At 45.6% G+C, this 26291-nt stretch overlaps 1 protein-coding gene across 1 annotated transcript in view; it reads left to right on the plus strand.

Moving 5' to 3' along the window:
- Positions 1 to 26291, plus strand: part of GGT5 (gamma-glutamyltransferase 5) — a 69029-nt gene that overhangs the window by 37195 nt on the left and 5543 nt on the right. Inside the window, exons 5-11 of the mRNA XM_066603569.1 lie at positions 2402 to 2559; positions 3692 to 3838; positions 5431 to 5558; positions 8152 to 8342; positions 13517 to 13611; positions 16353 to 16465; positions 18577 to 18687. Coding sequence (XP_066459666.1) covers positions 2402 to 2559; positions 3692 to 3838; positions 5431 to 5558; positions 8152 to 8342; positions 13517 to 13611; positions 16353 to 16465; positions 18577 to 18687 — 943 coding nt within the window. The remainder of the gene's footprint in view (positions 1 to 2401; positions 2560 to 3691; positions 3839 to 5430; positions 5559 to 8151; positions 8343 to 13516; positions 13612 to 16352; positions 16466 to 18576; positions 18688 to 26291) is intronic.

Raw genomic sequence — 26291 nt, forward strand, 5'->3', positions numbered from 1 at the left:
GTTTAATCTCAGGGGTTGTCCCGCGAAACAAAGTTGGGGTATACACTTCTGTATGGCCATATTAATGCACTTTGTAATGTACATTGTGCATTAATTATGAGCCATACAGAAGTTATTCACTTACCTGCTTCGTTGCTAGCGTCCTTGTCTCCATGGTGCCGTCTAATTTTCAGCGTCTAACCTCCCGATTAGACGCGCTTGCGCAGTCCGGTCTTCTCCCTTCTGAATGGGGCCGCTCGTGCTGGAGAGCTGCTTCTCGTAGCTCCGCCCCGTCACGTGTGCCGATTCCAGCCAATCAGGAGGCTGGAATCGGCAATGGACCGCACAGAAGACCTGCGGTCCACCGAGGGTGAAGATCCTGGCGGCCATCTTCGCAAGGTAAGTAAGAAGTCACCGGAGCGCGGGGATTCGGGTAAGTACTATCCGTTTTTTTTTTTCAACACATGCATCGGGTTTGTCTCGCGCCGAACGGGGGGGCTATTAAAAAAAAAAAAAAAAACGTTTCGGCGCGGGACAACCCCTTTAAGATTGCTGGCAGATTTTCTGTGCAGAAAGTCTGCATGGAAATTCCGCGCCAATGCTGCCCCATATGAACACAGCCTTAGGCCTCTTTCACACGAGCAAAAAATCATGGCTAACTGCACAAAAAATAGCGTAAATGGATGATTTCCTGTAATCAAGTCCCGAGATTAATTAGCGGTGAAATTGCCCAATCACACGATCAGCTGCATGTTGCAGGAAAAAATGCGCTGCTGTTAAGAATTCCCTTGGTGGGCAGAAATCCTTCTAATGTCTAAACTACAGACACCGAGTGTTGGATGCAGCTAAGCTCTCTCCCACCTCCCATAGGAGTCTACGGAAACTCCTGTGCATCGTGCACCAAAGATCGGTCAGGTCCTACCTTTTCACGCAGCAGGGAATGTCAGTTGTGGGACTTCAGTCATGAATGTCCTATTATTTTAGGTGCGACTGTTTTTTTTTCACATGCTTAAAATTCTTTCGGCTCTACATTTCTATAGGAATCCATTGGTTCTAATAGTTGTGATTTTTTTGCGCTTGTAACTTAGCTGCGCAAAATTCTCATGTGACAGAGGCCTAATACACAGTTTGTATCAGGTAGTTGGAGAAGCTGGTGTGGCCATCTTTGTTTCTGCAGGCCCGGACAGTTGCTTTAAAGTAATTTTCCACCCTTGAATACCATATTTTTACTTTAATAGGTTAAAAAACTGATACATTTTTAAAATATATTTATAATGGCTTGTTTTTCTGATACACGATTACAAATTCCCTGCATAGTGTAGATTTCAATATTCTGGGTACCTGCCGCTGCCACTAGAGGAGGCTCAAGAGCCACAGTAACTACATACTGTTAAGGCAAGGTCACACAAGCATATGCAGAAAACTCTCTGTGTATAATGCAGCGTTTTACCGCTGTGTGAGCCGGTGTATCGCCACACATGGCAGCAAGTTTTCACTGCGCATGACAGAGTATCTCACGTATGCGCAGTGTGACTTTTTAAAAAATTTCTCGCTGTCGCTTAGCAATTTTACGTATAAATTCCGCACATACACAAAACATTGCGTATGTACAGCGTTTATTATGTGCCTATAGAGAATAATAGGGCTCTACCGCGCATAATAGATGGTAAAATAGAACATGCTTTTTTTACGCGCATACTATACACAATATATATATATATACACAAGTTTGAATGGCTCAATGTAAATCAATGTTCTTTTATTGACTCCATTCACTGCGTACTACACTATTAAATTACGCTTGTGTAAGCCTGCTTCACACGGGAGTATGCGTGTTTTTGTGGAACAAACTTTTTTTTTGCAAGCATATCAACATATATTTGGCTGTTCTTTGTGCGTGCAAAAAATATGTACCAACGTTCCCAGCCAATGAAATGGCTAATTAGTCTAATGTGTTCTTTTCCTGCACAATATTGCATCAAGCTTCTCCTAGAGTATTGCACATGTATTTGTGCATCCCCATTGACTTCTATGAGGACTTTTGCTGCACAAATGCACAGGAAAATAGAGCATACTGCGGGGTTTTTTTGCGCGACTGAAATGCACAGGAAGAATGCGTACATGTGAAGTAACCTATTGAGAGCAATGGGTTCTATTCATTGTTTAAAGCATGCAAATACGCCGGTGTGAAGCCAACCTTATACATTGATCTGCAGACAGGTTATCAATATTTTAGTCCTGGATACCCATTTAAGATTTCACTACTTTCTGTAGGGATTTAGATCTTTGGTATTTGCTTTTATATTTTACTGTTTCCACCTATTTACTTTTCTCTTTGCTTATCTTTGTCTATGACGAATGTCAAGAAGTACTTACATGCCGGAGACCGTTTCTTCATGATCTGTTTTTATATATTTGCTAGTCAACTGCTTTGTAAAGACGGAGAAGTATTAAAATTGGGCGATGCCATAAACTTCACCCAGCTGGCACACACTCTCCAGACTGTGGCAGATGAAGGCGCTGACAGCTTTTATAGAGGTTCCATAGCAAAAAAAATGGTAGAAGATCTCAAACATCAAGGTGAGCTGAGCTCGAAAGCAACAACTTATTTTAAGTGATGCTTCCAGTTCTTAGTAAATGGATCCCTTTTTGCACTTGATTCTCTTTTCTTTCTTTATCCTTATTAGTCTATGGGCACACCAGTGTATTTTCAGCTATAGGTTATACATATGATACATGGAGTTTTTTTTTCACACTGACCCATGGTCTTTTTAACAAGACTCATGGCATGTCTAAGGCTAACTTCACACAGGCAAGCGCGATATGGGGGCGAGACTCACTCCACCCATGTGAAAATAGCCTTGCATCACTTCAGGGATGAAGGTAGTCCTCTGCCACGGCAGTAGATCGCGGTATTTCTCCCATTGCTTTCAATGGGGCCGACGATACTGCCGCCAGACCCATTTAAAACAATGAGCGGCGTGATGCGAGATTACGCAAGGTAGAACATGCCCCAATTTGTTTCTCGCATAGCACCACATTGCGGTGCCATGTGAAAAAACATTGCTCATGTGTGTGAACCCATTCAAATGAATGGGGTTCATAATTGTGCATCTCGCAACGCACAAATCTCGCACGATTTTATCACCAGTGCGAAGCCGGCCTTAGGGTGCTTTCACACGGGATGAACTGTGGGGCAAAAATTACCCAACAGGACGCCCCAGCGATAATCATGTGTTTTACACAGGAATGAGCATCGCTAGTGAATGGAGGCGGAGCGGGTCAGGGATTGTTTCGGACCGACTGTCTCCACTTATGGTAAGCAGGCAATCGTTCAGAAGTGAGCAACTGCCTGAGTACACGGAACAATACGTTGTTCAGTTTTCTGCATGCAGAAACCGAACGACAAACAAGAAGTGAAAGACGTCTCATTCATCGTTTAGTTGGTGCGTGCATTTACAATAAATAATTGTTCAGATTCTCGCTGGATTGCGTAAATCCAAGCAATAATCGTTTGTATAAAAGCACCTTTATTCCTGTCCATGTAATGAATGAGAAAATGAATATACAATGCATGTGAATGGGCATTGTCCATGTATATCCATTTGGAGTCCAATGAGTCCCCCCCGCAGTTATTGTCTTTTACACCTAGCCTTGTTGTTAGTTCTTATTAACTAATTATGGAAATGTTCTTTACTTGATTTCGGATTAGGAAGCAATCTCACACTGGAAGACTTCAAAAAGTACCAAGTGCAAATTGTAAAACCATTATACGTTTCTCTGGGAAACTATGACTTGTATGCACCTCCCCCGCCAGCAGGGGGGGCTCTTCTTAGCTTTGTCCTTAATATTCTCGAAGGTAAGATCACAGAATTGGCAAAATGGAATGCTAGAAAGGAATAAATATAATCATTATTTTTTATGTTCATAACGTGAAATTAAAACTTTTTAAAAGCATTTATTCCTAAAATGTAATATTTGCATATCCAGTTTAGTTACACAGTGTTATCTCAGAGAGGGAGAGCCAGTGAGACATCAATTCCAGATGTCCACTGTTACTGGGGGGGGGGGGGGGGTTGAGCAGTGGCTCAGGGGATCACTATTAGAGAGAAGCAGGGACACTGAGGCATATATAGATCTGTATTAGGCCTAATGTCCACGGGCACGCATGGTTTCCAAGTGTGGAATCCCGCAGCGGTTTCCACCTGTGCCCAAACCATGAGGCCTAAAAAGATATTTTCTTACCTATCCGGATGCGGTGCGGGTCTTCTCTGTCTGTGATCGTCTTTCTTCTACACGGTGGATGTGTGAGGGCACGCTGGCAGCATGCCGCGCACATACGCCGTGCTTTTCAAAAAAATCTCCTGCTTTCCCGTGGATCAGCTGCGGGTGTGCCGCGAATCAGATGGCTTCTATTGACTTCAATGGAAGCCGTCCGTGCGGGAATCTGTAGAATATGGAGCATGCTGCAGGTATTTTTCCCCGCATGCGATCCGCACGGCAGTAAAAAATGGCATCTGCAGTTATTTAATTACCTGCGGATGCCCAATGATTCCCTATGGGCAAATTCATCTGCAGATCACACACGCAGAGTTGCTAAATGAATTATGCCCATGGACATGAGGCCTTAATTTGGGGCACAGTGGGACCAGGGTTACTTTTAAGGACACAGAGGGGCCACCCTTACTTGGTGGGAGACAGAAGGACCACCATAAGGATTTCCTGCAGAATTTCCGCCCGTGCCTACCTGCATAGGATTGCATTACAAAATGCAATCCTATGCAGATGGCCGCGATTTGTCTGCGTAAAAACACATGCGGAAAACAAATTGCGGCATGTTCTATTTCTGTGCGGGTCTCGCAGAGGCCCGCACAGAAATGTCAGTGGTGACGGGCCGGCTCCGCTCTGCGCATGCGCCGACCGGCCAGCAGCCGGCGCATAGTAGGAAACAGAAGACGCCGGGAGTGGGTGAGCCGTAGATCTCTGCAGCGGCACGAGCCTGCATCCCGCTGCGAGAATTCTCGCAACGGGATCCGACCCAGCCGTCTGCAGGTCGCCTAAGACTAAAGTTTTGTCTGCTAACGTACTGAGAGGAATAAGACTTGTATTCAGAAAAAAAACGTGCAAAACATTGAACTTCAAACTTAAACTTTATAAAATAAGGTAACAAATGTAATGATGACGTATCATGTGAACAGAGAGAGGGAAGATTTCTGTTTATTTGTAATCTGCAACTCCATTGCAATACTAATAGTTCATTACACAGTGCAACAAGTAGATGTAGAAATACTATGATATGTATAAAATATGTTAGCTGAAATAAATGGCATAATTGTGGAGTGGGGCTTTTTTTAATAATGCAGTAGGAACCGGACAAAATGTCAATCCACTGTATGTGAGTTACAATTTAGATATCAAGAGTGAATACTAAATTCAGACACCTGATTTTAGGGTATCATTTTGATAAGCGTGCCATGCAGAATGTGCCTGACCAGATAGAGACCTACCATCGCATTGCAGAAGCCTTGAAATTTGCAAATGGAAACAGAGATAAGCTTACATCTGCCAACACTCAAGAGGTATGAATATGACTACAATGGCAGGAAACATGATAGATATAGCTTGTGAATAAAAGAATGAGCAAAGGAAAACCATTGTCATGTGCACTGTAGGGGAGCTGCTTAGGGTCTTTCTTGTACATAATATTTTGAATGCCTCAAGGGCTAATCCCATGTCAAGGATCCTATTCTAGTTTATGATAAATATAACTACAGTATATGCATATTTGAAAACACTTATTTATTACTTTTGTGATGATTGGGTGATTTTCATTCAGGTCTACCCCATGTCCCTAGCAATATTCATTCTTCATTCCCAAGGGTTGTTGCAGTCCTGCAGCAGTGGCCTCTCTTGTGTACTGCTTGCACTGTTTTTTCCATTAGTATTGCCAGGTTCTTGGGGACAGGCATTAATAGAGCAAGCACAGTAGCTCCCAGTCGGCCTTCTTTGTCCTTTGCAATACAAGTGAATAGGGCGTCTCCCTTTAAGCACTTTAGCCTGAGAGGCTCCCAGCTGCAATACAAGTGAATAGACCATTTCTTGGGCATTGCACAGTAAACTGACAGCCATTCATTTAAGCTCCTGGCCATCCCCACTGTAATGTAAGTAAATTAGAGAGCTCCCATGCATGTGCAGTAGTCTGAAAGCCATCCCATTTAGCTCCTGTTCCCCGATGCAATATAAATGTATATGATAAAGTTATTACAGCACCACTTTAACACCTTAGAGCAGGGGTCCCCAACTCCAGTCCTCAGGGTCCACCAACAGGTCATGTTTTCAGGATATCCTATGGTAAGAACACCTGTGGCAATGTCTGAGGCACTGACAATAATTACATCACCTGTGCAACACTGAGAAAATCCGGAAAACATGACCTGTTGGCGGTCCCTGGGGACTGGAGTTGGGGAACACTGCCTTAGTGTAGTGATGAAGCTTGTTTGCGCCTTAAAGGGGTTTTCTGTGGAAAATACTATTGATGACCTGTCCTCGTGATAGGTCATCAATAGTTAATCAGCTGGGGTCCGTCACTCGGGACCCTGACCGATCAGCTGAGTGGGCGCATGCTGTCAGCGCCGCAAATACACAGGGGTCAGAGCGGATGGAAGTCTCTGCGCCGACCTCTGTGTAGTGGCTGGCGCTTGTAACTGCAGGCACAGCTTGTGTTGATTTCAATGAGAGCCATGCCTGTAGTTACAAGCGCCGGCCACTGCACAGAGATCAGTGCAGAGACTTCCACTGCTTCCGCTCCGACCCCTGTGATTTGTGGCACTGACAGCATTCGCCCGCTCAGCTGATCAGTTGGGGTCCCAAGCCAATCAACTATTGATGACCTATCCTGATGATAGGTCGTCAATAGGGATGAGCGAACGTGTCCGTTACGGACACATCCGCACCCGGACACCGGCTTTGCCGAACACTGCAGTGTTCGCGCGTAAGTGTCCGGGTGCCGCCGGGGGGCGGGGAGATGCGCGGCGGCGCGGGCGGCAGTAGCGGGGAACAGGGGGGAGCCCTCTCTCTCTCCCTCTCCCCCCCACTCCCCGCCGCACCCCCCCGCGCTGCCACGGCGGCCCCCGAACTTTTTCGCCCGAACACTGAAGTGTTCGCAAAGTTCGGTGTTCGGGTGAAAAAGGGGCGGAGCCGAACGTGTTCGCTCATCTCTAGTCGTCAATAGTATGTTCCCTGGAAAACCTCTTTAATGACCAACTAATTTTTCATTTTTTTTTTCATTGTCGCATCCCAGGAGCCATAACTTTTTAATTTTTCCATTGACATAGCCATATGGGGGATTGTTTTTTGCAGAATAAGTTGTATATTTTTTAATGGCATAATTTTCAGATACATATAAAAAAATTCTGCCATTTGTTTTTTAGATTTAATTTCAGTATAATAGTGCATTAGAAAGCCTATGAAGCTCAGCCAGAGGCTGAACCTCATAGGCCACCGTAGCTAACAGAGCCGGAGGCATATATCTATATTACACTCATGTTCGGCACTATGGAGCGATTCCAGCAACCTCATTGGTTCTGATTCACAATTCCAGCAAGCTGATTGGTTGTTTAGGTTTTCTGATTCAACCTCATTGGTTGTTTGGGTTCCCTGCTTCAACCTGATTGGTTGTTAGTGCCGAAATTGAGTGTAATATAGATATATGCGAGCCAGAGGCTATATTCAAGCCTCCGGGTACCATAGCAACCCATCAGGACTCCATAATCACATGGCTGAGGTCCAATCACTGAGAAAGGGAGCTTCCTACTTCTGTCAACATTTTGACTGACTGTGGCATGTAAAGGGTTAAACAGTGGGGATCAGAGTTTTTTTTCGGTTCCTACTGTTAGAGCAAGTGCCAGGCTGTCTTGACAGCCGAGCACCCGCTCCTCCTGGCATGGAAGACCTGCACCAGGCTTCTCATGCAGTCCTATAGGCACAACGACATTGCATTTCACGAAGTCAAGCTGTCTAGCAACAACCGCCAGAAGTAATATTATAAATCAGAGCTACTATGAAATAATAATGTAATATACTTGCAGTTATTCAGCTTTCCAAACTTTTCTGTATATTTTCTCACTGTCTTTCCTCTTATACATTGTCTTTCTTCCCTTGTTTCACCTACAGTTCATAGACTTCTTGTTAACTAAGAATTATGGAGGGGAAATAAGGAACAAAACTGACAACTTCGGTGATCATGACTTCCGGTTCTATAATTTGTCTGCAGTTCTAAATTCAGAGACCTTTGGTACGACTCACCTGTCTGTCATCAGCAAAGATGGAAGCTCTGTGTCTGTCACTAGCTCCATCAATTTAATGTAAGAGACCTGCACACTTCCTGATGCAGTGGGGCTTTGTTGCTACTTTTTGTCATAGAATTATTAAAGGGTAATTGGGCTGTTTACTTTGCTTATGCATTTAGTTTTTGTAATAGCTATGTTGTAGAAAATTGTGCATGATTTGGGAAAGTTAAAGATATAATTTTAATGCATAGCTTGTATAAAAGAAGGTATGACAACATTTCTGACTTCAGGCAATCCTAGACATTAAAGGGGTTCTGTCATTAAAAAAAAAAAAATCTATATTTACCTATTCCTCCCCCGTCAGTCTGCTTACCAGATCTTTACCTCCCCTATCTTATCCTGTCTCCTGCAGTCCAGGGATGGGGGTCACTTCACCTCCAGCTGCCTGATTCCTCTCCTTCCTGTGAGGTTACGTACATTGGTTGGCAGTCTACTGCCTGCCAGCCAATGTACGTTACGTCACAGTTCACAGGCCAGCAGTGGGAGTGCCTATCTACTGCAGAGACTGCTTATGTGAGCTATCTCTGATCTGAAAAAGATCAGCATTTCTTCCTAGCCAGTGAAGGCTACAACACAGGGACCTGATCTTCACTGACGTCCAGAAAGAATGTGAGGAATGCCGGCTTCATAACAAGGTGAGGTAACCCCGGGGCACTGGAGAATCTCAGCGAGGAGAAGACGTGGTAAGTAGACTGGCGGGGGAGGAATAGGTGAGTATAGAATTTTTTTTTAATGACAGAACCCCTTTAACTCCTATTCTTCAAATAAGGAAGATGGAACAATACCTCTGCAGCGCCACCTATTGGATGGCAGCATTCCTTCAAATCAATGTACAACTCTTTAAACAAATCTTTAAAATAATGATTGGAAATTGAACTCTAAGCCAGAAAACCATACACAGACAGCTGTTTTGGGGTATTTGCCACTCATCAGTGTGCAGTAGGTTTGTGGCTTGGCTAGTGAGAGGCCTGTGCCGTGTTTGGGGGCATATTGTCTCTTCTTAAGGAGAGCACCCAGAAGGTACATCACAATCTCCTGACTCACCTCCTAGGTGTCTACACACACCTTATGGGTCCTCTCCTCAAGGAGAGACAATACCTCTTATTCTTCAAACACTCCATAGAGTAGTAACATAGTATTTTCAAAAGGGGGCTTTCAGGGTCGGAACTATTGCTGATAAGATGTTCCTATGGATTGCCGGTAATGTCAAAACACCATCCCCAGCTCAGTGGCCTGGTGTGGTATAGCAGCTCTCCTCCATTCACTTCAATGAAACCTACCCTAGAGATCGAACAATCACATCTTCAAGTCCCCTTTAGCAACTAAAAAATAGTGTCAAAAAAGTTTAAGTTAAAGATAAAAAATCCAGTTTAAAAAAATATGTATTTTTCCCCACAAAAAAACAGATTTAAATGGATAACATGACAAAAAAACAACAAATATGTATAACCACATTCGTAACGACCCAGACAATGAAAATAGTTTGTCATGCACGGTGAATGTGTAAAAATAATTTTAAAAAGTATTGCCAGAACTGCTACTTATTTTTTGTCCACTCCCACCCCTTCTCCCCACACCCCCAAGGAAAAGAAATTGTAAAAGTTATACAACACATTATACGTACCCCAGAGTGGTGCTATTAAAAAATACAACTGATCCCCCCCAAAAAAACAAGTCCTCATACTATTATGTCAATGAGTTATGGCTCAGGCTAGTCACTTAAAACATTTTCTAATATAATTAACAATTACCTGTACCTTTAGAAAATGTTTGACATGTCATAGCAACATGTCAAAAGTATTTATCAGTGGGGTCCCACTGCTGAGACCCCCAGATTGCTAGAATGAGAGGGCTGCAGCGCTTACCAGATTGCTGTGCCCCTTTCACTATGTGTTTTTGGCTGCTTCCAGCAGCTGAAGATGGCCTCATAGCCTCATAGAGGTGTGTACCTCTTCTATATACCCCTATGAGGCCGTCTTTAGCTGCTAAAAGCAGTCTAAAGTGAGCGAACATAGCCGAGGGGGCATAGACCCTCACTCTAGCAATCTAGGTGTTTCTGCAGTGGGACCCCCACTGATCCATACTTTTGACATGTCGCTATGACATGCCAGAGAGCTCTTCCCTGTGCTCCACTATTCAGGGCACTTGTCTGGAGATAAGAGTGTTTTATTAGATGTGGCTTTCCATCCCTGTAATCACTCTGCACCCTCCTAATTAATTACAGTTGAGCTTCATCTCACAGTGGGGCAGTCAGTAAACTGATTACAGTGATAAAAGCCACATCTGAGAAAACAATCTTATCTCCAGTAGAGATGAGCGAACGTACTCGCTTCGAGTACTTACGCACCCGAGTACCGCCATTTTCAAGTACTTCAGTACTCGGGTGAAAAGATTCGGGGGGGCGCCGGGGGGCGGGGAGAGGTGTGGCGGTGCGGGGGGTAGCAGCGGGGAACAGGGGGGAGCCCTCTCTCTCTCTCCCTCTCCCCCCCACTCCCCACTGCTACCCCCCGTGCCACCACGGCGCCCCCCGAATTTTTTCGCCCGAGTACGGAAGTACTCGGAAATCGCGGTATTCGGGCGAAAAAGGGGCGTGGCCGAGCACGTTCGCTCATCTCTAATCTCCAGACAAGTGCCTTGAATACTGCAGCAGTCTGTGGACACACAGCCGTCCATACTTACTGTCTGAATACTGATTTTCTCTGGCAATAGTGATTTTCTATTAGAAGCAGCCTAAATCTGTTCATTAAAAATGCTAGAAAAAGTCTTAGTGTGCGTTCTGAGACCTCACCCAGCCACAGCAGCCAATGGAAGCCTGATCATGCCGCTAATGTCAACAAGATTGTGTGACTATTGGCAGCTGTGGCTGGGCAGAGTTTTAGCCGAAAGCATTTTTTTGTTATATGAGAATGCACATTAAGGGCTCTTTCACACAGGCATTGCAATTTTCGGCTGCCTGCACCGCAGCCGAAAATTGCGTGAACAAAAGAAAGCAGCTAAGTCTCCCGTTTTCTTGCCCTTTCAGACGGCTGCTAAAGTCTCGCCCCCTCACTCCCCTTCCCTTTGCTGGCTGATCGCGGCAATAGAAGCTCCCATACAAGCCTATGGGAGCTCCCGTAAAAAAGAAGGGGGAGGGACTTTAGCAGTGCTTGCCATGTTCCTTTGCCGGCAGCTCCTATAGGCTAGGGAGAGAGGAGAGGGAAAGTGAGGTACTCTAGCAACACAAGTCACTGCTAAACTCCCTCAAAGCTCCCTCCCTCCTCTTTTTGTGACGGCTCTCATAGGTTCCCATAGGAGTCTATGGGAATCGGCTACTTATTCCGGCAAAAAGATAGGAAAAGTCCTTTTCCCGCCTGCCGATTTTACTCGCCGGAAAATCAACCATCTGAATGGATGCATTGGAATCCAATGCTTCAGATGGTCACAATTTTTGGCCAGCATTTTATCATGACAAAATAGCGATGATAAAACGCTCGTGTAAAAGAGGCCTAAGCTGCTGTCACATGGGTATCGTTCATGGCACTAATTGCTGGACTGCACCTGCACTTTCAGGTTCAGCCCAACAATTCTCAGGAAACTGTGACTGCTAGTGGCTGCTGTCAGCGCTCAAGCAATAGCAGCCTAAAAATTGCCGATAAAATAAAAGACAGTTCCACTTTAATCTACAAAGCTCTGTCCATTTTGGCTCCTAAATAGTATGTTAGAAAATTGCTTTAAATGCTATTAAAAAATATTTTGTCCAAAGTGTAGCTGAAAGTAGAAGTTGCAAATCAGTTATGGAGAAAGAATGAAGATATGAATTTTCTTAGGCCACTTTTATAACTGTGTTTTTATTCATTTTTCCTTCCATTTTTATGTTGTCACATTGTGTAAAAATGTTGAACATAAGCAAAGGGATTACAGTCATAGATCAACTTGTCAATTAATGTAAACACATTGGCAGGTTAAGTAACTAACCTAACAGAGATTGCCAGTGTAGATATTCCAAAAACCTAAACCAGAAAAGTATGGGGAAGAAGCGACAAAATGAAATGCAAAAGAGCAGAATAAGAAAAACACTTTTATAGTTAGTGGGTTATCCATAAAGTATCCCACAGATCCCAAACGGCAGTAAATTGGTCAACTTTATTTTCAATGGAAAGGCAATCAGACAGCACATCTAAAATGAAATATATATAGGTGGATGTTGCTTTAAACTGGCTAAAAGCACATAAATATATACATAGTGTAACAGCACACTAATAGTGCCATGAAATATGCAAACAGTAAATACATGAAATTGAATCGGAGTACTGCTAAACTTATTTTATAAATATAATTGGAGATCTTAGTGCACATTTTGATCAAACTGTGAGAGCCCATCTGCCAGTGACTCCACTCCCTTCTGTACCAGACATTTTAATTAGCTGTGATCCTACATACGCTAGTTAATTTAGACGCCTATGCCCAAAGAGAGGTAAGTTTGGATGTTTGGATTCTGTTTGATAGATTCACCTTGTTACTGGCAGATGAGCTCTCACATTGTGATCAAAATGTCTGCTAAGAACTCCCAATTATTTACATAGTACGTTTGTACTATGTACGTTTGTATATGTTAGTATTTACATGCAGTTCAGTTTAATGTATTTACTATTGGCATATTTCATGGCGCTATTAGTGTGCAGTTTCACTATGTATATGTAAGAAACTTTTTTTTCCAGATATTTCTCAACAGGACCATGGGTCCCAGCAGATCACCAGATGGAGGGTCATAAGGACCATTCTAAATAAGAAAGTTAGGATTGACAGGGGCGAGCCACAGTTACTCTATTTCTATCCATCTGGTGTACGCTGGAATAGATGATCAGAACAAAATTCTCCAAAGGTGGGAGGCCTAATAGTTGTATAACAAATTAGGCACCATCAATTTTCCATTTTCAGGTCACTTTTGAAAGAAAGCCCTTTCCATCTAGTTCTACCTTTCTCAGGCCTAGCTATCTGACCCAGAAGGATGCAAAACAAAACCTCCTGGCCAACTACATCTAGTTTTGCCAATTTTGTTCCCCCCTGCTCTCATAAATACTGTAGTATTATCTACCATTACTACTTGTGGTTGGGCATTCCAACATTTGACTCTCAGATTGTAAAGACGATTCCTATATTGAACTTCATGAATTAATTTCTATATGACTTTTTTTTCCTCTGAATGCTAGATTTGGCGCCTGGATTTATTCACCAAACACAGGGATAATCTTCAACAATCAGCTAGCTGATTTCTGCAATATCCCTACTGTTTCCTTGAAGGAAGGTGAGATCTCATTTATTGTGCATCTGCTCTGTACTTGGATTTGCTATTTATCAAAACAGGTCAAGAATTAGTACCCCCTTGGTTCATTTCTTTTTGTCCAAATGCTCAATAGGTGAAAGGGGTATTGTGGAACCACTGGCGTAACTATAGGGGATGTGGTTGCATTTAGGCCCAGGAGCCTTAGGGGGAAGCAGGAAGCAGAAAGTGCTGACTGTAGTGACTGACCATGGCACAGTGAATAGGGTTAGTACTGCAGCGCAGCTCCCATTTAGTTCAAAATCAGACATGCTTGTTTGAATAAGCCCTCAGACTGTGTATCCCTAGAAGCTAGACTTCATTTCATAGTAGTGAGCCTGGTATAGCAGCTTCATTCCATACACTAGAATGGGACTAAGCTGCAGAAAGGCTATTTGACCATTGGACATAATGCACAGGCCAATAAAGAGGCTGCAGCTCTGGCTAAAGATAGTTTATCAATATCTGAATCCCAAATAACCCCTTTAATTGGCACTGTGTTGACAGCAGAATAAGGCTAACACAGTGAGGTAGTGATAACACGGTACTATTTTCCATCAGCCGGATGTTACTGAAAATGTATGTTATTATTGTGCTAATTATTTCTTCGAGATTCATAGAATCATAGAATAGTAGAGTTGGAAGGGACCTCCAGGGTCATTGGGTTTAACCCCCTGCTCAGTGCAGGATTTACTAAATCATCCCAGACAGATATTTGTCCAGCCTTTGCTTGAACACTTCCATTGAAGGAGAACTCACCACCTCCCGTGGTAACCTGTTCCACTCATTGATCACCCTCACTGTCAGAAAGTTTTTTCTAATATCTAATCTGTGTCTCCTCCCTTTCCATCCCATTGCTTCTAGTCTTTTCTTGTGCAAATAAGAATAGGGCTGATCCTCTGCAGTGCGACAGTCCTTAAGATAGTTGTAGACAGTTATTATGTCTCCTCTCAGCCTTCTTTTTTGCAAGCTAAACATTCCCAGATCCTTTAACCGTTCTTCATAGGACATGATTTGCAGACCGCTCACCATTCTGGTAACTCTTCTATGAACTTGCTCCAGTTTGTCTATATCTTTTTTAAAGTGGGGTGCCCAGAACTGGACACAGTATTCCAGATGAGGTCTGACTAAGAAAGAGTAGAGGCGGATAATGACCTCACGTGATCTAGACTCTATGCTTCTCTTACTATATCCCAGAATTGTGTTTGCCTTTTTGGCTGCTGTATCACATTGTTGACTCATGTTCAGTCTATTATCTATTAGTATACCCAAGTCTTTTTCTCATGTTATGCTGCTTAGCTCAATTCCTCCCATTCTGTATGTGCTTTCTTCATTTTTCTTGCCCAGATGTAGGACTTTGCATTTCTCCTTGTTAAATACCATTCTGTTAGACGCTGCCCACTGTGCAAGATTTTCTAGATCTTTTTGAATACTCTCTCTTCCCTAGTGTTAGCTATCTCTCCTAGCTTTGTGTCATCAGCAAATTTGATCAGTTTCCCACCAATTCCCTCCTCCAGATCATTTATAAAAATGTTGAACAACACTGGGCCTAGAACAGAGCCTTGTGGTACCCCACTTGATACATTCTTCCACTTGGATGTGCAGCCATTTAGGACCCCTCTTTGAGTATAATCACTCAGCCAGTTGTGAATCCACCTAACAGTTGACTTGTCAATCCCATATTTGGTCATTTTTTCAATTAGTATAGTATGAGATACTTTGTCAAATGCTTTACTAAGGTCAAGAAAAACTATATCCACCGCATTTCCCTGATCAACCCAGTCAGTGATACTATCATAGAAGGAAATTAGATTAGTCTGACATGACTTGTTTGTTACAAACCTATGCTGGCTCTGGTTAATTACTCCATTTTCATCCAAGTACTAGCATACATGCTGTTTAATAATTTGTTCAAAGATCTTTCCCGGTATAGAAGTCAGGCTCACAGGCCTGTAGTTTTCTGGATCCACCTTCTTCTCTTTTTTGAAGATAGGGACAACATTTGCCCTTTTCCAATTTTCTGGGACTTCTCCTGTTCTCCAGGAATTTTTAAAGATTATGGCGAGTGGTTCAGCAATTACCTCCACTTCTTCCTTTAGTAACCTAGGATGTAATTCATCTGGACCTTGAGACTTGAATTCATTTAAGTTAGCTAAGTGTTCCCTCACCATCTCTCAGCTTACAGATAGCCTGCATTCTTTTATTCTCCCAATGGAGAAATAAAACAGATACAAAATAGGAATTGAAAAGTTGGGCCTTCTCTACATCATTATTAACCAATTCATTATTTTCATCTTGTAAGCATCCAATAGCATCTTTGACTTTTCTTTTGCTTTTGACATACCCCCCAAATCCTTTTTTCTTGCTTTTAGCCTCTGTTGCAAGCCTCAATTCATTATTAGCTTTAACTTTTCTGACACTTGCCCTACAGTTTCTGCACACCGCATTATATTCTTTAAATATTTCATCCACTTTCCATTTGATAAACATATTTTTCTTTGTTTTTAACATTTGTGCAAGTTCTGTGTCCATCCATCCTGGTCTCTTTAAATGCTTCCCATTCTTCCTTCTTCTAGGAATTGTTAATGATTGTGCTTTGAGAATCTCATTTCGCAATATTTCTCAACCTTCTTGGGCATTTCTGTCCTTAAGAACATCCAGCCATTGGATTCTTCCTACCCTCTTTCTGAGTTCACTAGAACTCTTACTGTGCCTTGACATTATAGGGATGCAGCCACCATCTTCCATGACACCAACCATTCTTCTATCCAAAGACAAGAGGTCTCAGCTGGTAATCGGTGGTTCAGGTGGTCTAAGGATTGTAAGTGCTACGGCACAGGTGAGTAAACAATACAGCTATAGGAAATGGAAATTGCTAAAAGACTATTGCATAGGGTCAGCAAGATAGATGTCATTGAGATAATTCTATATGCTCAGACACGCGGTATGTATATGGTTAAGCTGAAAACAAAGATGAATTATTGAAACAAACCCTAGTTTGCAGTGGCGTGCAGAAAGATTAAATGCACAGGGTGTCTGCCTGATATAATAGTATGGGTAGAACTAATAGGGTGTGCATGTATCTGTGTGACTGACGCTCCATATAAGCCTTATTTGTGTGTAAGTATTGTATTATGTATTATTTTGTACCTGTGCTACCTCCTCCGTGTAGCATTGTTTCCTTCTGCACGCTGTTGGGAACTGGTGTTTGTACCTGCACTTATTCCTTTGCATCAGTAAGTACGACCATTTTCGGTGACTTTAGCATGGATTTGACCCTTTTTCACTGAATTGCAGGAAAAATGTAGTATTACATGATAGCCATTCTGATGGAGAACATAGTAACATAGTATGTAAGGCCAAAAAAAGGACACAGGTCCATCCAGTTCAGCCTCCCCCTCCTTCAAATGTTGATCCAGAATAAGGTAAAAAAAACAAGCAAAGAGGTAGCAGCCAATTTTCACTATTTAAAGAAAACTCTTCATTCCAGCTCATACAAGGGCTCATGAGTGGGGGATCCCAATCTATGATATCCATATGTCCTAATAAGCATGTGAGCAGGGGTTGTCTTCTTGGGGCAAAAAGATTTAATGATTATAAGTAATTCAGTAATATTGTCTCTCATATCCCCACTTACTTAACTATGTAGATCTGCCATCAATGAACCTGAGTATTAATAAACTCTATAGGTGTTCTTGTCTTTCCCAGAAATATATATAACTTCATCCAAGAGGAGAAATCATTGGTTATATCTGGATTGCAGAAACAAACAATATGGATATAGCAAGATCCTACAATGTGGAAAAAAAAACAAACTCAGGGTCATATAATAGAGCTGAACAATAAAACAAAACAGGCTAAACACATCCATCTCGGCTGAACATCAAAGAAGATGTTGGCCTGTTTTAATTGAGGCTCCGAGTATCCACTTCTCATAAGCCTTCCATAACAGCCCAAAGCGGGCTACAACCCCCAGGTATTCCATAACTCCCCAAAGCCTCTTACCTGCAATCTCTGACTTGCGTCTGATGTTCTGACATCTGTCCCTTCCTCTCATCTCTCTTATTTCACTTCTCTCCTCAGACAGCAAAAGCTATAATTGCCCCCCAGGGCAAATCCTCTGTGAATGCTAAGTAAATGTGTGATTTAGGCCTCGTTCAGACGTGAGTGAAAGGTGCGAAAAGATCACGTCTAAATAGAAACAATGGTTTCCTACAGAACCATTCAGATGAATGAATTTTAGACTCGCAAAACGCTCGCACCAATCAAAGATAGGACATGCGAGTGTATGCGCGCCTCTGGCTCCGTGGTGCGCGCAAAGATATGACCTGACCTATTTTTGCTGCATGCTTTCCATAGACTCCTATGGGAGCTGGAAAGCACGCACCCCGCACCATGGACCGTGTGAAGGCGCTACTTCAAGTAGCAGGAACTAACCGGCTCACGGGATCTTTAGAGCAGTATAGCTGCAATCTTTTCACTTGGCTATACTGTGCGAAAACAGCGCTCTTGTGAATGAGCCCTCAGGGTGAGGGCTAATGTATTTCTCTTTCTGTAAGTGTGGTTTTAGAACTCTGCACGAGGTTCCATTTTCCTGTTCGGCTGAGGGATTCTCCTTCTCTGCTCTCCGAATGAAAGGGCTCTGTATTAGGACGGAACCGAACAGCGCCGGGCGGACCCCATTGACTATAATTACTGCTCAGCTACTTAACTTTTGGACGTGAAAAAAAGCCCAGCATGCAGTGCTTCCTCTTCCGGTATTTTGAGCTGGAACCTCCGAACAAAGATTCCAACACAGATGTGAAATCAGCCCATGCTATTTTCTGTAATTGTTTACGGTTTATGGGGTATAAATGAGCTGCAATGATCCTGTGATACTATAATTACTGATAATACTGACCCAATGGTTTCAACTCTTGCCATGTAATATATATATATATCTTCTTTTAGGCCATTATAAACAAGCTGTGGTTCGGTTATAACATCAAAGATGCAATCTCAGCTCCTGTGTTCCATGTACAACTGGATAATTCACTGGACTTCGAGGACTCATTCAGCCCGGTAAGGAACAAGCATCATGCTGTATGAACATAGTTTTTGAGATATTCAAGACTGTACAATCATTGTCCTTCCTGAAAGAGGTAATAATGGCATTTTTAATAGCAGTTCAGTCATTAAAGGTGTATTTGGGGACTGTTACTATTGATGACCTATCCTCAGAATCGATACAAGCCTCATAAATAGTTAATCGGCAAGGGTCCACTGATCAGGATCTCTACTGATCAACTCATCCTCTGGCCCATTGTCAGTGTAGTGGGGATCAGACATTGTCATTGGTGGTCAGGGCTGGAAGTATAATAGGCGGCTTCACTCTCATTGAAATCAGTGAGAGCCATACCTCCTATTACACAGCTCCTCATTGCAGCGGTATCGCTCACATTGAGTTCCATGGGACCAAAGCCATTATTAGACTTCTGGTTCTGTCCTGGCTAGTTGATAATGATGATGATGTAATGACCTCTGGACTTTAGGAATGCATGAAACATGTCATAGACAATACCAAAGTGTGGATGCTGCTCTTACAGAGTATTTGAGGTCGGGGCCTATGGCCAGTGCGAGGATGCATTTAGCGGTTATGGCGCAAGTAAAGAAACGTAGCAAAAGATGCTGAAAACTATGAGGGATGCCTAGTGCCTTGCTGCTGCCAAGTGAAAATGGTGAAGAACTGAGATGTATATACCCAACGATGGATGAAAATGTTTATTTTGAGTCGCTTTAAGAGAGTTTACTCTAAAGTTATACAGCAACTAGAGATGAGCGAACGTACTCGTCCGAGCTTGATGCTCGGGCGAATATTAGTGTGTTCGGGATGCTCGTTACTCGTAACGAGTACCATGCGATGTTCGGGTTACTTTCACTTTCATCTCTGAGACGTTAGCGCGCTTTTCTGGCCAATTGAAAGACAGGGAAGGCATTACAACTTCCCCCTGTGATGTTCCAGCCCTATACCACCCCCCTGCTGTGAGTGGCTGGGGAGATCAGATGTCACCCGAGTATAAAAGTCGGCCCCTCCCGCGGCTCGCCACAGATGCCTTGTGAGATAGCTGGGGGACAGTGCTGTTGGTGCCGGAGCTGCTATAGGGAGAGCGTTAGGAGTTAGTGTAGGCTTCAAGAACCCCAACGGTCCTTCTTAGGGCCACATCTAACCGTGTGCAGTACTGTGGAGGCTGCTGTTAGCAGTGTTGCACAATTTTTTTTTTTTCCAAATCGGCCGTGCAGAGCATTGCGCCCTGCAGTAATACTACAGGGACAGAAGTGGTGGTTAGGCAGGGAGAGTGTTAGGAGTTAGTGTAGGCTTCAAGAACCCCAACGGTCCTTCTTAGGGCCACATCTAACAGTGTGCAGTACTGTGGAGGCTGCTGTTAGCAGTGTTGCACATTTTTTTTTTTTTCCAAATCGGCCGTGCAGAGCATTGCGCCCTGCAGTAATACTCCAAGGACAGAATTGTGTAGGCAGGGCCAGAAGACATATTTTATTGATTGAATATACGCAGTGGGCCTTTCCTTTGAAAAAAAAGGGCAAAAATTCTATTTGGCCTGCAGGCTTGCGCCAATTTATTTCCTGCCTGGGAAATCACCGCTCTGCTGTAGTTAATAACTGTGCAACACTGCAGTTCTGTGACACACTGCAGGGCCACAACACATTTATTATTGATTGAATATACGCAGTGGGCCTTTCCTTTAAAAAAAAAGGGCAACAACTACTATTCTATTTGGCCTGCCTCTGACAGTCCTCAGCGTTCTGGGTACGTGTGTGCTGGGTGGAGAACGCAAAAAAAATCATACGCAGCCAGCTAAGTTTAACAGCAGGCTTGCGCCAATTTATTTCCTGCCTGGGAAATCACCGCTCTGCTGTAGTTAATAACTGTGCAACACTGCAGTTCTGTGACACACTGCAGGGCCACAACACATTTATTATTGATTGAATATACGCAGTGGGCCTTTCCTTTAAAAAAAAAGGGAAAAAATTCTATTTGGCCTGCCTCTGACAGTCCTCAGCGTTCTGGGTACGTGTGTGCTGGGTGGAGAACTTAAACAAAAATCATACGCAGCCAGCTAAGTTTAACAGCAGGCTTGCGCCAATTTATTTCCTGGCTGGGAAATCAAATCACTGGTAATACAGCATGCTGAGGGGTAGGGGTAGGCCTAGAGGACGTGGACGCGGCCGAGGACGCGGAGGGCCAAGTGAGGGTGTGGGCACAGGCCGAACTCCTGATCCAGGTGTATCGCAGCCGACTGCTGCGCGATTAGGAGAGAGGCACGTTTCTGGCATCCCCACATTCATTGCACAATTAATGGGTCCACGCGGGAGACCTTTATTAGAAAATGAGCAGTGTGAGCAGGTCCTGTCGTGGATGGCAGAAAGTGCTTCGAGCAACCTATCGTCCACCCACAGTTCTGCGCCGTCCACTGCTGCAAATCCGAATCCTCTGTCTGCTGCTCCTCCTTCCTCCCAGCCTCCTCACTCCACTACAATGACACATGCTCAGGAGCGGGAAGACTCCCAGGAACTGTTCTCGGGCCCCTGCTCAGATTGGGCAGCAGTGGTTCCTCTCCCACCAGAGGAGTTTATCGTCACTGATGCCCAACCATTGGAAAGTTCCCGGGGTCCGGGGGATGAGGCTGGGGACTTCAGGCAACTGTCTCAAGACCTTTCAGTGGGTGAGGAGGACGATGACGATGAGACACAGTTGTCTATCGGTGAGGTAGTAGTAAGGGCAGTAAGTCCGAGGGAGGAGCGCACAGAGGATTCTGAGGAAGAGCAGCAGGACGATGAGGTGACTGACCCCACCTGGTTTGCAACGCCTACTCAGGACAGGTCTTCAGAGGGGGAGGCAAGGGCAGCAGCAAGGCAGGTTGCAAGAGGCAGTGCGGTGGCCAGGGGTAGAGGCAGGGCCAGACCGAATAATCCACCAACTGTTTCCCAAAGCGCACCCTCGCGCCATGCCACCCTGCAGATGCCAAGGTGCTCTAAGGTCTGGCAGTTTTTCACAGAGACGCCTGACGACCGACGAACAGTGGTGTGCAACCTTTGTCACGCCAAGATCAGCCGGGGAGCCACCACCAACAGCCTCACCACCACCAGCATGCGCAGACATATGATGTCCAAGCACCCCACAAGGTGGGACGAAGGCCGTTCACCGCCTCCGGTTTGCACCGCTGCCTCTCCCCCTGTGCCAACCTGCCACTGAGATCCAACCCCGCTCTGAGGACACAGGCACTACCGTCTCCTGGCCTGCACCCACACCCTCACCTCCGCTGTCCTCGGCCCAATCCACCAATGTCTCGCACCGCACCGTCCAGCCGTCGCTAGCGCAAGTGTTTGAGCGCAAGCGCAAGTACGCCGCCACGCACCCGCACGCTCAAGCGTTAACCGTCCACATAGCCAAATTTATCAGCCTTGAGATGCTGCCGTATAGGGTTGTGGAAACGGAGTCCTTCAAAAGTATGATGGCGGCGGCGGCCCCGCGTTACTCAGTTCCCAGTCGCCACTACTTTTCCCGATGTGCCGTCCCAGCCCTGCACGACCACGTCTCCCGCAACATTGTACGCGCCCTCACCAACGCGGTTACTGCCAAGGTCCACTTAACAACGGACACGTGGACAAGCACAGGCGGGCAGGGCCACTACATCTCCCTGATGGCACATTGGGTGAATTTAGTGGAGGCTGGGACAGAGTCAGAGCCTGGGACCGCTCACGTCCTACCCACCCCCAGAATTGCGGGCTCCAGCTCGGTGGTGCTATCTGCGGCGGTGTATGCTTCCTCCACTAAAGCACCCTCCTCCTCCTCCAACGCAACCTCTGTCTCGCAATCAAGATGTGTCAGCAGCAGCAGCACGTCGCCAGCAGTCGGTGTTGCGCGGCGTGGCAGCACAGCGGTGGGCAAGCGTCAGCAGGCCGTGCTGAAACTACTGAGCTTAGGAGATAAGAGGCACACGGCCCACGAACTGCTGCAGGGTCTGACAGAGCAGACCGACCGCTGGCTTGCGCCGCTGAGCCTCCAACCGGGCATGGTCGTGTGTGACAACGGCCGTAACCTGGTGGCGGCTCTGCAGCTCGGCAGCCTCACGCACGTGCCATGCCTGGCCCACGTCTTTAATTTGGTGGTTCAGCGCTTTCTGAAAAGCTACCCACGCTTGTCAGACCTGCTCGTAAAGGTGCGCCGGCTCTCCGCACATTTCCGCAAGTCCCACACGGACGCTGCCACCCTGCGGACCCTGCAACATCGGTTTAATCTGCCAGTGCACCGACTGATGTGCGACGTGCCCACACGGTGGAACTCTACGCTCCACATGTTGGCCAGGCTCTATGAGCAGCGTAGAGCTATAGTGGAATACCAACTCCAACATGGGCGGCGCAGTGGGAGTCAGCCTCCTCAATTATTTTCAGAAGAGTGGGCCTGGTTGGCAGACATCTGCCAGGTCCTTCGAAACTTTGAGGAGTCTACCCAGGTGGTGAGCGGCGATGCTGCAATCATTAGCGTCACCATTCCTCTGCTATGCATCTTGAGAAGTTCCCTGCAAAGCATAAAGGCAGATGCTTTGCGCTCGGAAACGGAGGCGGGGGAAGACAGTATGTCGCTGGATAGTCAGAGCACCCTCCTGTCTATATCTCAGTGCGTTCAGGAGGAGGAGGAGGAGGAGCATGAGGAGGATGAGAAGGAGGGGGAAGAGACAGCTTGGCCCACTGCTGACGGTACCCATGCTGCTTGCCTGTCATCCTTTCAGCGTGTATGGCCTGAGGAGGAGGAGGAGGAGGAGGAGGATCGTGAAAGTGATCTTCCTAGTGAAGACAGCCATGTGTTGCGTACAGGTACCCTGGCACACATGGCTGACTTCATGTTAGGATGCCTTTCTCGTGACCCTCGCGTTACACGCATTCTGGCCACTACGGATTACTGGGTGTACACACTGCTCGACCCACGGTATAAGGAGAACCTTTCCACTCTCATTCCCGAAGAGGAAAGGGGTCCGAGAGTGTTGCTATACCACAGGACCCTGGCGGACAAGCTGATGGTAAAATTCCCATCCGACAGCGCTAGTGGCAGAAGGCGCAGTTCCGAGGGCCAGGTAGCAGGGGAGGTGCGGAGATCGAGCAGCATGTACAGCACAGGCAGTGCAACAGTCTTTAAGGCCCTGGACAGCTTTATGGCTCCCCAGCAAGACTGTGTCACCACTCCCCGGTCAAGGCTGAGTCGGCGGGAGCACTGTAAAAGGATGGTGAGGGAGTACGTAGCCGATCGCACGACCGTCCTCTGTGACACCTCTGCCACCTACAACTACTGGGTGTCGAAGCTGGACACGTGGCCTGAACTCGCGCTGTATGCCCTGGAGGTGCTTGCTTGTCCTGCGGCTAGCGTCTTGTCAGAGAGGGTGTTTAGTGCGGCTGGGGGAATCATCACAGATAAGCGTACCCGCCTGTCAACCGACAGTGCCGACAGGCTTACACTCATCAAGATGAACAAAGCCTGGATTTCCCCAGACTTCTCTTCTCCACCAGCGGACAGCAGCGATACCTAAGCAATACGTAGGCTGCACCCGCGGATGGAAGCATCGTTCTCTCTCACCATCCAAAACGGGGACATTTCTGCTTCATCAATCTGTGTATAATATTCCTCCTCCTCCTCCTGCTCCTCCTCCTGAAACCTCACGTAATCACGCCGAATGGGCAATTTTTCTTAGGGCCACAAGGCTCACTCATATAATTTTTCTAAACAATCTTTATACGTTTTTAATGCTTTTAAAAGCGTTGAAACTTTAACTTGAACCAATTTTTCGTTAAACTGGGCTGCCTCCAGGCCTAGTTACCACTTAAGCCACATTAACCAAAGCGATTAATGAGTTTCACCTGCCATCTTGGTTGGGCATGGCCAATTGTTTCTGAGGTACATTACTACTGTTGGTACACCAATTTTTTGGGGCCCTCACCTACAGTGTAATCATAGTAATTTCTATGTTCTTCGCCTGCACTCATGGTACAGAAAGGTGTGTGGGGTTGGCCTACACTTTAGCTACATAAATGTAACTGGGGCCTTGTCTATACTGCAGCTACTGAAATGTGAAAGAGACTGTTATCTCCCTAAACTGCTGCCATGGGAATGTTACTGGGGCCTGTCTTGAGTGCTACTATTACTGAAATGGAACTAAGACTGCGCTCCCCCTATACTGCTGCTAGTGATATGTTAGTGGGGCCTGTCCCTAATGCTACCGCTGAAATGTTAATAATTCTGGGCTCTGCCTATACCGCTGCTAATGGTATGTCACTGGGGTGTGGAAACAGAGGCTTCACAAAGACATGATGGCGGCGAGGCCATTTCCCACCAACACTGTTACTGTTAAGGTGCATATAACCACGGACACGTGTAGAGGACACATAGTGCCTCCAAAACATCCCCCTCCTCCTCCAACAATGAAAACATTCTTGGCAAATACCTTTGCATTAGTCCGTCTGGTGGCAGTCCAAGAATTTCACCTTTAACGACACAACAAGAGAGCACCACCACCATCCCCCCACCACGGCCCACTTAATCCTGGCCACATTCCGAAAACCAACTACATAAAACTGCGCTACCAGGTCCGCAGTCACCACCACATTACCACCAACGAGGTTACTGTTAAGGTACATATTACCAGTCTGACTGGGGCATGCAGTGTGGGACGAAGCCCACCTGCATTAAGCACGACATTACTACCTCAGCTGTGTTGGGCAATGCAATGGGATATTTTTATGTACCGCCGGTGGCTTCCTGGCACCCACCCATGCTGTGGGTCCACAGGGAGTTGTTACTACATCTGTCCACTTGTAAAGAACCCCAGTCTGACTGGGGCATGCAGTGTGGGCCGAAGCCCACCTGCATTAACCACGACATTACCTCAGCTGTGATGGGCAATGCAATGGGATATTTTTATGTACTACCGGTGGGTTCCAGGGAGCCACCCATGCTGTAGGTGCAAACGGAGTTTAACCTACATCTGTCCACTTGTAAAGAACCCCAGTCAGACTGGGGCATGCAGTGTGGGCCAAAGCCCACCTGTATTAAGCACGACATTACTACCTCAGCTGTGTTGGGCAATGCAATGGGATATTTTTATGTACCGCCGGTGGCTTCCTGGCACCCACCCATGCTGTGGGTCCACAGGGAGTTGTTACTACATCTGTCCACTTGTAAAGAACCCCAGTCTGACTGGGGCATGCAGTGTGGGCCGAAGCCCACCTGCATTTAATCGGACGTTACCTCAGCTGTGATGGGCACTGCAATGGGATACATTTATGTACAGCGGGTGGGTTCCAGAGAGCCACTCATGCTGTGGGTGCACACGGAATTCCCATTGCGGAGTTGTACCTGCCTGTGACTATTTATAAAAAACCGCGGTCTGACTGGGGCATGCAGACACCTTGACAGAATGAATAGTGTGTGGCACATAGGTTCCCCATTGCTATGCCCACGTGTGCAGCTCCAGATGGAGGTGGCACAGGATTGGATTTCTCATTGCTTCTGTACAGCATTGTGGACTATCGGCCCGCCCCTTTTATGGGGGGGTCGCTGCCTAGCCATGCCAACCCTCTGCAGACGCACTTATAAATAGACATGAGGGTGGCGTGGC

The sequence above is a fragment of the Eleutherodactylus coqui genome, chromosome 5, assembly GCF_035609145.1.
Source record: "Eleutherodactylus coqui strain aEleCoq1 chromosome 5, aEleCoq1.hap1, whole genome shotgun sequence".
In the NCBI taxonomy this organism is placed as follows: domain Eukaryota; kingdom Metazoa; phylum Chordata; class Amphibia; order Anura; family Eleutherodactylidae; genus Eleutherodactylus; species Eleutherodactylus coqui.